This window comes from Scardinius erythrophthalmus (assembly GCF_964197995.2).
Source record: "Scardinius erythrophthalmus genome assembly, chromosome: 7".
Lineage (NCBI taxonomy): Eukaryota > Metazoa > Chordata > Actinopteri > Cypriniformes > Leuciscidae > Scardinius > Scardinius erythrophthalmus.
This window is the reverse complement of record NC_138227.1, coordinates 13,344,613-13,361,623: the sequence shown is the minus strand read 5'-3', so window position 1 is coordinate 13,361,623 and position 17,011 is coordinate 13,344,613. Positions and strand designations below refer to the sequence as shown.

The window sequence follows — 17,011 nt, the reverse complement described above, 5'->3', positions numbered from 1 at the left end:
ATATTAATTACCCCCCCCCCCAAACCCCCTCCCCCCAGCACCCCCCTAACCCCATCCCACCCCAACCCCACCACACCCCCACTACACCCCTCTCCTCTCTCTCTCTCTCTCTCTCTCTCTCTCTCTCTCTCTCTCTCTCTCTCTCTCTCTCTCTCTCTCTCTCTCTCTCTCTCTCTCTCTCTCACACACACACAATATGATGATGCTCAGCTCATCGTGCATGGGCTGTGTGCGGGTTTTTCATCTCCTGCGTGAAAACATGGTGAGCTATGAAGAGGAATTAAAAGCTGTGGAATAACACAGTCAGCGCGTTACTATATCACTTAAACTTATAAGATGTCTTCATACTTTAGCCTCTTTATATTTTTATGCGTACTAAATATATCATCCGGTGAAATGTTTACTTCGATGATGAGCATGAATCAAGCTGTTTTCGCAGAAAAACAACTAATCGATCATTTAAGAATATACATAGAACTGGAAATACAACGACTTGAAGATATTAAAAGGTAAGAGTAAACTAGCATATTTGATCATTTATGAATGTATTAAAGTAAGTTTATTAAGCGATCTAAATAGCCAAAACAAGATGGTCACCTAACTTACGAACTTTTGTCTGAAACTGTGGTCACTGTGGCACATAACATTTTGTATGGCATAGCCTATTATATTGGCATTTTGTTTTTCTAATTTTCAATAGCATATAAAAATTAAAACGACACAAGTTGTAGAAGACATTTCTATATCATGTTTTTTTTTTTTTTTGGCATGGCAATCACACCAACACTAAAACTGAAAAATTTGTATTTTTTTATTAAATTGGATTGATTTTTGAACAAAATATGATGTTAACGTTTAACATTTGAATGAAATACTAACCATTGTTTTTTAGGTTCTTTTCAAGAGTCACATCATTACACAGTGGTGTGTACAATGAGCCATCAGCTACCATAGCTAATCCAATTGTTGCATTCAAACTGGTCAAAAGACTTAAGTCTGAATGGATGAATGTTGTCTATACAAATGAAGCCGAAGAAAATATCAAAGGTAATATGCTGACCTTCACACATTTAAGGAAAGCCTCGATCTAAAGCTTAATTTTATTTTATTTTATTTACTTTTGGCTTGCTTGTCCCACTTAACTCTAAGTCTCTAACCCTTCACAACCCCCATTCACTTTCCTTTAGCTCTTAGGGAGGGCTACAGGAAGATGGAGGTCAGCTTACCCAAGCTGGAGGATCTTCAGGGGGCAGCACAGGGGCTGATGAGACTTCAGGATGTGTATGATCTACGTGTGGAGGGACTTGTGCAAGGACACTTCCAGCAAATCACAAATGGAAATGCTGTTGACATTTACAAACCCCCTTTGTCTGATACACTCTCTGGGGATGATTGTTTCCTTATTGGAAAGGTAAAACTAAAAAATATGCTTAAATCTATTATTTTCAGTCTGCTTTAAAATATGTCTGCAAAACATAGTGTGGCTTTAAAGCTAATACTTCCTTATTTGTCACAAGCTTAACTCTTAGATGAGTCAACTGCCCATTCTATCAATGTTTGGAATGTATTGTGAATCTCTGGGAAAGCCTCTGGAAAAAATGTGTTCAGAATGTGTTCCTGCTTGAGCACACTTCCTGATGTAGATTCCATATTTCTCAATTTGTTTAGTAACTGGTGCTTCTTTTGTGGTGAATAACAACTACCAAATGGATTATACTCTTCTTTCTTTGTGTATAAAGAAAAGCTCTGGGGTTTTTTGTCTTGTAATAAGCACCATCTGTTCTCTTTACCAACATCCAAACAACTACCAAGTGAAACGTGCTACGTTGCCAAAGATTGCCAACTTCTTTTAACATTTCGAAAGGAACACATTAAATAACTAGTGACTAAATGGTTTTTGACTAAAATCCTTTTTTTTAACTGTTGTGTAAGAAGTGTTCTGAGCCCAAGTGTCAGACATGTGGGATGTCATCATCTTTTTTGCTTTTTTCCCCCTCATGTCTTATTTGTGTTATGTTACATCTGTGAGAGCTTTATGTTTGTAGGTGGCCTATGATTTGGAAGATTACTACCATTCTGTGCAGTGGTTTGAGGAGGCAGTTCGTCTCTTTCGAGGAACAGAATGGAGTCCAGAACATGAAGGCACACTTGAAGATGCCCTTGACCATTTAGCTTTCTCTCATTTCAAGGTATGGTACATCTTACAAAATAAATATGAATTTATTTTTTACCTGGTATTAAGATCCATCTTGTGTGATCTGATCTAATCTGATACGGGACATATTTTCAGATCACATTTGGAGGTATTCACACATGCATGTGGCCAACATTTCATAGTGTATATCATACCAAAGATAACAGTGAAAAACCGCCTATTAAGGCACAAAAAAAGATTTTTGTTACTTAAAATAAAATACAACAAAAATGCAAAAAACATAAACTTTAACTTGATGTACTAAAATAACTAAAATAGAAATAAAAATAATAATAAAAACTATGTAGACAAATTTAAAAAAAAAATGACAAAAGTGCACTACAAAATTACTAAAATTTTAACTGAAATGAAAATGGTAAATATAAAAAGAATTTTGATTTTGAATATTCTAAATATTCAGTCTGATTCAAAACTCCCCTCAAATCACAAAGGTGTTTTCTTAGTTTGAAACATATTTTATTTAGTTTGTCTTTCTTTGTCTTATCTTTGGTGGTTCTGTATTATCCAGTGCTTTATGCAAATAGTAGTTTTGAAATGTGTTTTTTTCACATATCTACTAATTAGTTTTAATTGATTAGGGGAAACTGAATAGAACATAAGCTGAATAGAATTATACATAGGTAATACTTAATTATGTTATACATAATGTATGTAATAGACTTACTAATACTTGATCATGTTGTACACACACACACATATATATATATAGGTATAATAGCAGTATATGTGTGTGTGTCTATATATATATATATATATATATATATATATATATATACTATATAGATACTAACTATATGAAAAACTTTTTTTTTTTTCAGACTGGAAACATATCCTACGCCCTCAGTCTCTCTCGGGAACTATTGCTTCATGGTAAACCTCTGCAGTCTACTACCTGCCGATAAATGAGACAGTGAGAGAAAACTTGTCCAAAACAGATCAATTTATTTTTAATTCATAAATAACAATTACTTTAAATTCAATCTATATGGAAAAATTATCATATTTCATCACAATGAAATTTCAATCTTGTCTTCAAGATCCTATGAACAGAAGGGTACATTTCAATGTGGGGAAGTATGAGAAGCTCCTTGATGAAAGTCCGCCTGCTACTAACCAAAGCTTGGCTTTGAAAAGGGCTGACACCACTTATCTGAGAACCAGGAATGTCTATGAGAAGCTCTGCCAAACAAAAGGATCTCAGGTATCATTCCACACTATGCTATACAACTTCGAGACAGCGTATCGAGACAGTGTTGTGACAGAGATCAAACAAAATCGAGACAGTGTAGTGTTCATCAGAGGCTATATCTTTTTATTCCAATCTATTGTTTGGAATCTATTGTCTATAGTATTATCAGCATCACAAATATAAAAAGTTAGCGCATAAGTTAGAAAAGGAAAAGTATTCACACATTGCAACTCATAATTAATTTCAATTGATGATTACAGTTTCTAAATAGAGTAAACTTTCATTATTATAATATGGCATCCATTATTGGACTATTTAATACTTCCTATCATAAAAAAAAGAGAAAACACAAAAAGCAGCCAAAGTCAAAAGAAGAGCTGTGGCAAATCTTGTGTGGATCTTGGTAGAATTCGTCATAGAGCTGCCTGAAGAAAATTACACAGCAATGTACCAAAGTTAATTATTTCAGTTTTGGATCCTGAGGAGATCACATGAAACAATGACCTGCTTTAAATATTAAGTGTGTAATATCTACGCAACTAGTGACACCAAATGAAGCTTCAATCCGTTTGTTTTGGCTACCTAACTCAACTGGACAATAACACATTGGACCAATGGTGTCAATGTGGTACTTGTCTGTCATACCAATGGAAGGCAGGGCAGTCTCTGAATTTTGTTTAAATATGTGATGTTTGTGAACATAATATGCTATAATGTTGTTGTCACATGGGGTTTTGTTCATGTTCTTGTTTCCTTGTCTTTTATTTTGTAATTCTCATAGTCATGGTTTCCTGGTTTATCATGTGATTCCCTTATCCCATCATATAACAGATCCACTGGAGGCAAGTGTAGATGAACCAAAGTGCCGTAAAAAAAAAAAAATCGAAACATGAACAAAATACCAACTAAACAAAGACTTGACTTCTTAAACTTAAACAGAACTCACCAACAGCAATTACACTTACTATACTCAACAAGAGACGATGGAAAAATGAGGGCTATTTATACACAGACTAATGGTTTAACAATGCATACCTGAAAGCAATGAACAATGAACCAATGACAGCATGACACATGAAAAGGGGAAGTTCATGACAAGATCACATGACGGGATAAGGGAATCACATAATAAACCAGGAAACCATGACTATGAGAATTACAAAATAAAAGACAAGTGGTGCCATTAATGGCATAGAAATTAAACATTTTGCCTTTCAAAACAATTTAAATTTATATTTACCTAATGTTATGCAGTGTTTTATAAAAAAAATAAAGACACATTGCCTAGATCAGTAGTTCCAAAACGTTTTAGAGTAGCCCTGAGGCATCTAACATCCTTTACATGAAGTGAATATATATATATATATATACTGTATATATGAAGACTTCAGATGCAAAAACCTCTAAATCCGTCTAAAGTTTTTGTTTAATATTAACATTTTTATCAGGCTCCTATGTATAGGTTTCTACCCAAGTACCGGCATTTCTGAACGGACTGAGGCTGGGATTTAGTGAGTTTGAAGTGAAAGTATTTGATGAACGTATACTATGTGCAGAGAGCATTCACTCAATATTATTATCTCATTTTTGACAGAGGTGGCTTTTAGAGGCTTTTGCATCGGAGGTCTTCATATATATATATATATATATATATATATATATATATATATATATATATATATATATATATATATATATATATATATATATATATTTAAAGATTTTCTTGGGGCATTTTTGCCTAATTTTATTATTAATATAATAGATAAAGCAATAAACTAAATCAATAATTTAAATTAAATGGAATCAGTATTAAAAAAACAACTGAACTGTTATACTGTTGTATAAAATAAATGTCACATTTGCAACCGTGTGGACATTTGGGAAAAATTGATTTCTTGCTCGTAAAATACATTATCAACATTAAAAACAATAACTCACAAAGGGTATGTTTTTGTATCGAAGATAGTTTGAGTCTTAAATCGATCTCTATGCTAAAAGTGCTAAAACCCCACTTTTACAAAGGTACATTATCGAGAACGGCAGTAATGTAGCATGATTTGCTAAGGCGGCATACTGTGCACGCAACCTATCATATGCACAGTGCTTGTGTGGATACAGACAGATTTTACTGAAAACTATGATTTCATTTGATTGGATGTGATGTATTTGACTTTTACGGCACTACCACTTTGCTGTTTTTACAATAGAGGCAGCATTTTTGTTAGAAATGCATGCTTGGTTTGAATGTTTTTTAAAGTGGGTCAGAATTGAATGAATGACAAAACTCAGCATTTTGTTTGTGTACCCCCTCTGTCACCTCACGTACCCCCAGGGGTACACGTACACCAGTTTGGGAACCACTGCCATAGATAAATGTCCTTTTAACACAGTAATGTTAGTTTTATTGCATTCATAATGACATCACTTGAATGATGGTTGAGTTAATTAGTTATGTTAACTTAATTGAAATACCTGTGTTTATGTTTATCAGTTTAACTCATTATTGTTGCTAGCCATAACTTATTAATAATTATTTGAAGCCTGTTAGGAATATTTATGTTTCAGAGCCTTAGAATTAATAACACACTTTCTTTTTACAGCCAAAACATTTTGAGAACCCCAGGTTGTTCTGTGACTATTTCACCAATGGCAACCCTGGTTTACTTCTGCAACCAATTAAAAGAGAGCTAATCAGCCTACACCCTTATGTTGTGCTCTTCCATGGTTTTGTCACCCGACCTGAAGCTAAAAGCATCAGAGAATATGCAATGCCAGGGGTGAGTGTACTGTTTGCATTAAGCCTTAATGTGGAAACATACAGAATTGGGTATGCAATAAGTAAATCTAGGACCATGTGAAAGTAATTCATTGTAAATGAATTAATGACCCATGCTACCTTTGATATGAAGCACATGCAAGAGTGAGTGAATTTGGACCAGAACTCTCCCCATATTTTTTTTTTTCAGAATTGGAGTCCTTTATGTTACTTGGATCATTTTTGGATTGAGGGAAAAAGATTGGCAGAGACTTCAGCTCTCATTTGTTGCCAGTTCTCAGCTGAGGTTGTTCTGCTTTCATTTTTAATATATTTTGTCTCAGTCACCAGTAAAATTAGTCACATCCAGTTGCTGACAGCATGCCAGTTACTGACTGGGTCAACACGGAGAGACACTTCTCTCCTTTTCCAGACATATTTAACCATACAACTTAAGCCAGCTTCGAACTGAGCTGGAAAGAAGATGAAGAGCATATTATGTGAATAAGTCATGCGGTCGGAATCAACTGTGCTTTCAGCTCGTCAGTTATTCCACCCAGAGTGTTTTTGTAGGGGCAGACTGAGCATTAAATCACGTGTTTCCGTCATTGCTTTTCTTTCTTTCTTTCTTTCTTTCTTTGTAGCTGCCAGTAGTTAAGTAATTTTGTTTCTTCCTGGAATTCCCACATAAAAAAAAAATCTTATCTTATATATTTATACTTTTTCTAGTTCTCTTACTGTTTCTCCCTTCAAATGTGTACTTTATTCTTCACAGTGACTAAAATTTATCAAAAATATTTAAATGTGAATGTTCATGTTTTCCTTCAGCTTAGAAGATCAGTGGTGGCATCAGGATTAAATCAGGCCACTGCAGAATATCGCATCAGCAAGAGGTACAAGTGATTTTTTGTTTAAAGGCCCAATGAAATCAAAGTTATATCAGCTCATCTTTATGCTAGTGTACTCCTACAACATTCAAAACCAACATATCTCAATGGTAGATAATACTAGTAATAATTAGTCCAATTTCCAATAATATCCCTTTTTTCTTTCTGTGTGAAGTGGCTCTCGCATTTTTTTTTTATCAATTATCTTTCAGTGCATGGCTTAAAGAGTCGGTCCATGAGGTTGTGGGCAAGGTGGATCGACGCATCACTATGGTCACTGGGTTGAATGTGCAGCCTCCTTATGCTGAATATCTCCAAGTGGTAAATTATGGCATTGGAGGACACTATGAACCTCATTTTGACCATGCCACAGTGAGTAACAATTTTCTTTCATTTAAAAATTTCCCAAGCATTCACACACATTTAAGGAAACACGTTTACAAAAATCCTGATATGTAATAAATGTTTTCCAATATAGAGATTTCCTACTTATAATGTATCTTTTATATACATTATCAGCCATGATGCATACCCATTGTGTATACTGTGACTTTTTACAGCAGAAGAATGTTTAAAACCTTTTTTTTTTTTTTTTTATTGGCAGTCTGACTCGAGTCCATTGTACAGGCTAAAAACTGGAAATCGAGTGGCTACATTAATGATATATGTAAGTCAATAAATTGTTCAGCTCTTGCTTGCTTTCTTAATTAAAAGACAATATCTTGCTAATGTAGTTTTGAGTGAGAAAGTAAATAAATGCGTTTTGGAAGCATTTAGCAGTAACCAAAATGGATTTAATACGATTTGAGTAAACCACTTTACAACATAATGATTTTTTTCTTTTTTTAGTTGAGCTCTGTGGAAGCAGGAGGATTCACAGCCTTCATTTACGCTAACTTCAGTGTTCCTGTAGTGGAGGTACATAATTCCATATATCATTCTCACAGATTCACTAAAGACAAAAGACAACCAGACTTCACTCTGCACAGCTTTGAGAATATTATGACCTACAATTCTGTAATAACAGATTGTTTTGTATTGAGGTCAGACATTTCGTTGGATATCCTGTTACAACAAAAACTTTGGGTTTGGGAGTCAGTGTTGTTTCAATAAATGAACTGTTGGTGAAACCTGAGAGATAGCTATCTAGAAATTTGCACTTTCACCTCAAGGCACTCAGGTTTTCACCACCCAATAAGGGGATGTCATCTCTGCACAAACTCTCACAAAAGAAAAAAAGGAATATACATTAATCAAGGTTCATAATCCAGGAATTTGGCTGTTGTGTACACAATCAAAGAAGGTTTTAGACTAAATAAACATAATATAACTATAGTAGGAGTTTTCTTTATTCTCTGTAAGGAGTGTATTTTTCAAAACATTTTCACTTTTTTTATGTTTGCTTTCTAGAACGGGGCTCTCTTCTGGTGGAATCTTAAAAGAAATGGTCAAGGAAATGGTGACACTCTTCATGCTGGCTGCCCTGTCATTGTTGGCGATAAATGGGGTATGATTGTTGTTTCACATGGTGTCTTGTTTACCAACATAGGGAAAGAACATTAATTTGACAGACAATCATATCCAAAGCAATTTAGAATGCATTCAAGGTATTCATTTGATTAATTCATTCCCTGGTAATTGAACCAATGACTTGCTGGCACCACACACTATTGTTTGATCTACAGGAATGCTCCAACAGTAGATAATAACTCTGTAAAAGAAGATACAAAAAAAGTGAAAGGAAAAATGTGAACCTTTAATGAATTGGGAATGGTTAATTGAGATTTTTGGGTGATTTACTTATTTACTCACCTGTTAAGCTTAAAAAACATCAAAGATGTCCTTACGTGTGCTATATTTCAAGGCTTTTAAAGGGGTCATGAACTGAGAATTAAATTTTCCTTGATCTTTTGACAGGTGAGTTTGTTATACTATAAAAATACCCTGTAAGTTTCAAAACTGGAAACTTCATTGTTATTCCAAAGATTGCTTTTATTGAAACCATGGCCATAAAACGACAGGATCTCAAAAGTGGAGACTTGTGACATCCACGGGTAGCGGAAGCCCGCCTTTGCAGAAGAACCAACCCCTACGTCTACATCACTGCATCTTTGGCTCCGCCCACTGGAGCAATAGTAAATCGTGACATGAGAAAGAGAAAAGATTGACACAGGATCAATACCATTACCTTCCAAACGATCCTAATGCTAGGATAGTGTTTTTTTTTTTTCAACAATGTGAATGTCTCAGCAGTGCATTATTTGTTTAATTCGGTGCATTTCACTGTGGATCATAAACCAGCCCAATTACTACTCATACCCAGCCCAATTACTACTCAAAACCAACCCAAATACTACTCAAAACCATTTGGTAATTCAGTCGTAGTTTCGATGCAGGCTTTGCAAACAGACTTATATGATATGGATCTGCCACCAGCGACGCCACAAACATGTAAGTAATGTTGCGTTCAAGTCCTCCTGGGAACTTAAGAGGTGGGAAGTTGTTTACAACGGCAGGTGCATTCAAGTCACTTTCATCAGATTAAGATGGCATTACATTAAAAGATTACATTCTTTTAATTAATTACACATAAATACAGCAAGGTTCTTAAACTCTAGTTCTAGAAAATGAAGAACAAATAAATGTGCATCAGATGTGCTTTGCTTTTTCATGTTTTTAATCAATTTATGAAGCCACTGCATATCGTTAAATATTACATTGTTATATTGTAATACCATCATATACTGTGCAGGCAATTAGCTTACTTCGCTGTAAATAGAAAAGCCTGACAATTTCTCTGCTAAATACCTTTGTGGTATTTGCCATGTTTCTCACTGACATGCCCCCAACTAGTAAGATTGGGGCTTAAAGGGGTGGTATAATGCTCTTTTCACAAGATGTAAAATAAGTCTCTGATGTCCCCAGAGTGTGTATGTGAAGTTTTAGCTCAAAATCCCCCAAATATATTTTTATATAGCATGTTACTTTTTAAGGGTGAGCAAAAATGCACCGTTTTTGTGTCTGTCCCTTTAAATGCAAATGAGCAGCTGCTCCCAGCACGGGGGGTGGAGCTACAACAGCTTGTGTCCTGAAAATTTCAAAAACTTTTTTATGTTTAAATGTATGTAGCTGATGTGGAGTTAACTATCTTTTAATCATTGATTAGCATATTCTGTCTTGATAATCTATAAATCGTTTTCAGGGGGTGGGGTTTATGTAAATTTTAGGGTTAGTGATGTCACTAACCCGGGAGGAATGTGGTGTAGTCCATACCAGCCATTTGTTGTAGTCCTTAAAAAACATTTTTTTTAAAAGAAAATGTCTCCCTTTGCTTTGAACTTTGAGCATCCTGACTTGGCAGATGTTGTTTATACTCAAACAGCAACATTACACGCTAACTAAAGTTAAAAAAGTGAAATCATAATCAACCACTCCTTTAAAGAAAATCCCGAACTTCCCACTCATATTTACAACATTGTGGTGGCGTTCATGTGCGTTCAACTCATAATACGATCTTTACGAGATGACTTGAACGCACCATAACCTTGTTTATTCCAATGCCTGATCTGTGATTTCTGATGTGTAGCCTAATCAAGTTCAGAAAGATAATCTTTCTCTCAAAATAATGTTTATGCATCAGTAAATCAATCCAGTGACTAAAAGATCAACTTCACATCATTTATCTTAGTAGGATGAAAATAATCTTATTTAAACTGATTATTATACAGAAAAGCTATCAGAACGACCCCTTTCCAATCGCTCAAACTGTCAATCACACAACGCGAATATATGTGGACACTTGCCAAAACTCGTTATGAAATCAATGACGCTGTTACACTGCACATCGAAGCTCTTACTGTATTTACATTGTCTTTGCATTGTTATTTGGTGAAAGCATTTGTAATGATAAGATCTTTTCATTCACACGATCAACAGACTGCTGCTCAATACTCATCACTGCAACCTTCCATGTGATCATGGAAATACTTTAAAAACTTCTCACGATTCGTTAATCTCGATATCTGTAATAGTAAAACGTATACAAGTATTCAAGAGATTTCCAATTGTAATGCTAGCTATTTCATATGCAAACATGTCAGCCAATCACAGCAGTGGGCGTTTACACTGAACTCTCACAGCAGACACGCCTTTTCGAAAAAATCAGAGGCTAAAATCAGGGTAGGAAAAATGCCTTTTGTTTCTAAATCATGACCATTTTTTATGTAAAAATCATACTAACATTATAAGGGCACCCCATGAAACATAAAATAAGAAAATAATCCAGTTCATGACCCCTTTAAAGCCATAAGCTTTCTGTGAGGAACCCACCAATATAAAGGCATTCACTGTCTTTTCTTTTCCAGTTGCCAATAAGTGGGTTCATGAGTATGGACAAGAATTCCGACATCGTTGTAGCCTCAATCCTGAAGAGTGAAGGAAGCATGAGACCATTTAAAGTATAAGAGTCAACCCCCTTAAAGGAGCAACAAATAGCAAGTGAGGGAGTGAAAGGCTGAGAATGAATTTGACAGCTAAACCCACCTGCCTTTATAGCTGATTTGAGCATTGGGAAGAGAGGCACTTGGATCATTTTCATGGATGTCTGAAGTGCACAGGACATAGAGAGATTTCAAAAGTGTGTGTATGTTTGTGTGTGGGTTAGGGAATAGTTTGGCATGCAGCCCAAAGGCCAAGCTGACCTCCTGTTCCTGCTTCCCAAGATAAACACCAGAATGTGTTCTGAAAATTGAATGTACAGATGTTTACATGAGTACCTGATGATGATTTGTTTTGATGAGTAGTCTGTGGTAACATTTATTTTTTCTGACAGCAAATACAAATATTTTTACAATGCACTTCGAAAAAGTATAATAAATTACCCACTATTGAATGTTGATGATTTACCTGTGTAAATCTGGTGCAAATGTACTGTATGTTGTTTATGGTTGCAAAGCAACTTCCATAAAAGTTCCATAAATGTTGTAAACATATAAATAAATTATGAAATGAGATGGACCTTTTCTTTGTGAACTTTTTTTTTTTTTTTTTTTTTTTTTTATTGGCATTTTTGGGTTGATTTTCATCAAAAACAATGTATTGTTATATATTACATTGCCATGATATAGAATATAAAAATAGTAATAGCTAACTGCTTTAAATGTAAAAATAGCGAACAGACTTTCAGTCTACTTTTTATGTACTTCTCAGAAATATACTTTATGTACTTCTCAGAAATATTCTTCAAATTCCACTTAAGTATACTTGACTTATACTGACAGAAAAGTCTAAGTATATTTGGCCTATACTTGTTGATTGAGATATACTTAAAAGTATAATTAAGTATTCTAAGTATTCTTGACTTGTACTTGTGTTTACAATTTTGATTGAGTAGCTTATTAAATACTTTTTTTAAAACATAATATTACATACTGACTTATTAACTAACATGTTCAAGTTTATATAGTAACAAGCTTTCGGATGGAATAGCTAAATAAATAAAAAATATATAGAGTAAATAAAATAAGCATGGAACTGAACCTGATCTTATACACAGCGATAATAATTCCCTTACGAAAAATACGTTTATTCAAGTGTTCTATTACTATACTTCTTTTCATCTAAAAGTCTACATTTTATATACTTCTCATGATTCTTACTATGACTGGTTGTTAAAGATCCCTAACTTTCAGCACAACAATTGAATGGGGATGTTATCTTGGGTGGGGTGAAATTTGGCACAGAACTCATGGTGCCACCAGTGCGACACATCTTCAGTTGTGTGCCCGACCTCATTGGGTGTTTCGGCCACTTATCACAAGACACCCTCTGCTGGGGTTGGCCCACCACGGGTTGATCAGACCCGGGTGTGTGTCACACGGTGGTGGCACCATTCGATCATTTGGCAGCCCATGTTGCGTCCCTACGTTTCAGCCACAGCCAGTGACTGCTCCGTTCCGCTGCAGTGGCAAGTTCTTTGATTGCCCTCCGTTGGGACTGCCCTCTGATCCCTACTTCCTTCAAGAGCCTTGTGGTAGAGCTGGCTACAAAACCTCTGCATCCCACCTCCACTGGCCACACCTTCACATTCCAGCCCCGCCCCTCTGCTTCAGCTACTAAGTTGGCATATCGCAGCCTCTTCCGTTCGAATGCCTCGTCGATGGCATCCTCCCATGGGACAGTCATTTCCACAATGAAGACACGCCGGCAGGACTTGGACCAGAGGACAAGGTCTGGGCGCAGGTTGGTTGCTGCAATTTCGGGTGGGAAGGTGAGCCTCTGGTTAAGGTCTACCCGCATTTCCCAATCCCGAGCTGCGTTCAGTGGGCCAGAGTTTGGGAGTGATGGCTTAGTCCACTGTTTCTCCCCTTCCCGCATGAAGGTTGTTCTCCGTGGGATGGTAGTCTGGGCATTTAGAGGCGTGGCGTTGGTGGTTACCCTCTTGTTCTCAAGTTCGGCAGCCAAGCACCTCAGCACTTTGTTGTGGCGCCAGGTGTACCTTCTTTGAGTTAGGCTGGTCTTGCAACCCACCAGGATGTGTTTGAGGGTTGCTGGGGCTGCACACAGGGGACAGGCTGGGTCCTCTCCATACCAGAGATGTAGGTTGGTTGGGGAGGGCAGGACATCGTAAGTGGCTCTGATGATGAAACTTAGCCTATTAGCCTCCATGCCCCACATCTCACTCCATGTGATTTTTCTCCTCTCCATGCCATCCCACTTCATCCAGCGGCCTTGCTGGGCTTGGGAGACAGCCTTGGCACACCTGGCTGCTTCCTCCTGGTGGCGCACATCCTCCAAAACCCTGTGCCGCGGTTCAGTTGGAGTAGCCTTTTGCCATGTGGGGGTTGCTGCTTCCAATCCAAGGCCCCCTCTGCCATGTTGGACATGCCCCACTATATCCCGGTGTCTGAGGGCAGCCTTTGCCACCGCAACCGCTGCCGACGGCTTCCATTTCCTCCCCGTTGCTAGGGAAGGAGCAGCACCTCTGACGACTGGATCCCGGGATTCTGTCAGAGTCATTTCCAGCCTTGATTTGGCACATTTGTACTCCTCCACCAGGCTTGAGATTGGCAGGGAGAGGGCTCCGTTGCCATACAGGCCAATGCTGGTAAGGCATCTCGGCAGTCCAAGCCACTTCCTCACTTGTGCATTCACTAATCTCTCCAGTCGAATGGCATGGGATAGCGTGACCTCATAGATAGAAATTGGCCACATGAGACGGGGTAGCAGCCCAAACTGAAAGCACCACAGCTTCAGCTTCCCTGGGAGAGCTGTGTTGTTGATCTTCTTGAGGCCGCTGATTGTATCCTGCCTGAGTTGCTCCACCTGCTTCGAGTCTTTGAGTTCTGCGCTATACCAGTGGCCGAGGCTTTTGATGGGCTTCTCCAGAACTGTTGGTATTGGCTCGTTGTTGACCTGGAACCTCTCATTGGTAAGCTGGCCCTTGACAATGGAGATACTGCGGGATTTGCTGGGTTTAATCTCCATTCTTGCCCATTTGATGTTTCCCTGGAGTTTATCCAACAGGCGTTTGGTGCATGCATTTGTTGTTGTTATTGTCGTCATGTCGTCCCCGCTCTTCAACCGCTCCCCTCCTACCACCCATCGGGATGCTCGAATAATGAGCTCCATCGCCATGGTAAACGCCAGTGGAGAGATAGTGCAGCCCGCCATTATGCCTATCTCGAGGTGTTGCCAGGCAGTTGTACTGGCCTGTGCTGTCACACAGAATTGAAGGTCCTGGAAATAGGCTTTGACCAGCCTTGTGATACCCTCTGGAACTTGGAAGAACTTGAACGCAGTCCACAGAATTTCATGCGGCACTGACCCAAAGGCATTGACAAGATCCAAGGAAACCACATGCAGGTCTTTCTTCTCCTTCTTGGCTGTCTGTATCTGGTGCCAGATGACATTTGTGTGTTCCAGGCATCCTGAGAATCCACTTATCCTTGCCTTCTGCACTGAGGTGTCGACAAAGTTGTTCTTCTGCAAGAACACAGAGAGCCTCTGGGCCACAACACTGAAAAATATCTTTCCTTCCACATTCAGGAGGCTGATCTGGCGGAACTGATCGATGGTTGAGGAATTCTTTTCTTTGGGAATCAGGATTCCTCCTGCCCGTCGCCATGCCTTTGGTATAATTCCTTTTTCCCATGCCACTTTCATGAGCTTCCAGAGGTACTTCAAGATGCCTGGCGCGTTCTTATAGAGCCTATATGGAACGCCATTGGGCCCAGGGGCTGAGGCTGTTCTTACCCGCTTTACTGTGCTCTCCACTTCGCTCCAAGTAGGAGGTCTTGCTTCCAGCTGGTGCTCGGGTGGTTGAATTGGCGGCATATCATCCGGGATGCTGGCTGGCACATGCCTCTGATTGTCAGAGTAGGTCTTCCTCAGGTGCTTCTCTAGTTCCCTTAAGGGTACTTTGAGGGTCCCAGTTTTTTCCTTGACAAAGAGGTCTTTGACAAACTTGTAGGGATCTCTGTAGAAGGCAGTCCTAGTTCGTTCCTTCTTCTTATGTTGCTTTCTAAGGCATTCTGCTCTTCGCAGAGTTGCAATACGCTGCTTGATGTCACCCTGTAGTGCCTCAAGTCCTTTCCTTTCCACTTCTGTGGCCTTCCTCCATTGTTTTCTCAGGTTCCTTCTTTCTTTCACCAGTCGCTCAATCTCTTGTTGTCTCCTGGACTTGAGCTTGACTGATGGGTTCTTCTGCGTCCCAAGGTTTGGGGTTGTACTTTTCACCCCAAATCTCACTGCTCCATAGCTGTAAATGATCTCTCCGATCTTGTCCAGCTTTCTTTCCACACACCCTTTCAGACCTTCTAAAAGATGGACAAGGTCTGTGTCTGTGGTTTCCCACTCCTTTTTCTGGCAGGATTTAGGCCACAAGATTTGAGGCTTCCGTCCATTCATCTTCCTCTCTACTGCTGTCTGTGGCTGGATGGGCTCTGGACTCATGTCCTTTGGTGGCTCTGTGCTTGGTTGAGCTTCGTCTGGGGTTCTGATACCCTGTAGACTGTGGTGAATATCCTGCCACTGGACTTCACTCGACTGATTTGCCCTACCTCTGAAGAAGTAGTGGTCAATGCGAGGCCCCTCGCTAGGCTCTCTCAGGCACTTTTTCCTGCCCTGGTGGATCTTGAGACCCTTCTCTGATGTTATCTTTTTCCAGCCACAGATGCAGCTTTGAAGCAACCAACTTTTGATCGAGTAGCCTCGATCACGTTTCTGAATCTGATCAAGTTATAGTCTTTGACAAAAATGTGATTTTCTCATCTTTTTTGTTTAAAATGTTGCCTTTATTTATGAAACTTACCAACATTCAAGTGTTGATAAAAAAGGATGCATGAAGCTAATAAAATGTTTTTAAAATTAAAGTACAGTTAAACGTCAGAAATGTTTATTGTTTTCTACCACATTTGCTTATTGAATCCTCTTGGCTCTTGCACACATGTACAGGCCATCACCACAGAGTAGTGACAGACTTCTCTTTCTGTAGCTTAGATGGTCTTTGCAGCCCTTGTGAATGGAGCTCCATAAACATGTGTGACGGGGGTTCTGGGAGTCCTGCTGGCCAACAAACACAGAGGCTAGCTGGCCACCCCCCACGCAATTGTCAACAAACTATTTTATGCTATCCAGAGCCTGGTCCACTATTTGCATCTTTTCTCTATGTTTTGATCCTCTGGGTCGCCCTTCTAGCAGCAGTTAGCGGTGGTAGGCGCCGTGGCTTAGTTGGTTAAAGCGCCTGTCTAGTAAACAGGAGATCCTGGGTTCCAATCCCAGCGGTGCCTTTGACAATTGTCTTCCTTTGCAGTTGCTTCCATTTGCAAACCATCCCTGTTGTTGAAGGATAGTGTCCCAAGGTAATACGTCTTGGCAGCAAGGCGCCGTGGCTTAGCTGGTCAAAGCGCCTGTCTTGTAAACAGGAGATCCTGTGTTCGGATCCCAGCGGTGCCTCTTCTCTG

General features: G+C 38.6%; 1 protein-coding gene across 3 annotated transcripts; it reads left to right on the top strand.

Moving 5' to 3' along the window:
* Positions 1-187: 187 nt before the first annotated feature.
* p4ha3 (prolyl 4-hydroxylase, alpha polypeptide III) lies at positions 188-12,064 on the top strand. Of its 3 annotated transcripts, XM_081370194.1 has the most exons (15): positions 188-262; positions 440-509; positions 893-1,047; positions 1,188-1,411; positions 2,046-2,189; positions 3,034-3,085; positions 3,253-3,416; positions 6,008-6,184; positions 6,374-6,469; positions 6,991-7,055; positions 7,262-7,421; positions 7,654-7,716; positions 7,899-7,967; positions 8,460-8,556; positions 11,414-12,064. In XM_081370194.1, exons 3-15 carry the CDS (start codon positions 1,005-1,007, stop codon positions 11,482-11,484), a joined length of 1,425 nt encoding a protein of 474 aa, XP_081226320.1. In that variant the 5' UTR covers positions 188-262; positions 440-509; positions 893-1,004; the 3' UTR covers positions 11,485-12,064. The 3 variants fall into 3 exon arrangements, with proteins under 3 accessions (XP_081226320.1, XP_081226319.1, XP_081226318.1); XM_081370192.1 differs by having other exon boundaries at positions 223-509; XM_081370193.1 differs by lacking the exon at positions 6,374-6,469 and having other exon boundaries at positions 188-509.
* The last annotated feature ends 4,947 nt before the right edge of the window (positions 12,065-17,011 follow it).

Bases quoted from the DNA above. Each gene is read 5' to 3' on its own strand.
- p4ha3 (XM_081370192.1), top strand. From the start codon at position 337: ATGTCTTCATACTTTAGCCTCTTTATATTTTTATGCGTACTAAATATA. The intron at 2,190-3,033 runs GTATGGTACATC...TTTTTTTTTCAG, and splicing joins TAGCTTTCTCTCATTTCAAG to ACTGGAAACATATCCTACGC. The intron at 3,417-6,007 runs GTATCATTCCAC...TTCTTTTTACAG, and splicing joins GCCAAACAAAAGGATCTCAG to CCAAAACATTTTGAGAACCC.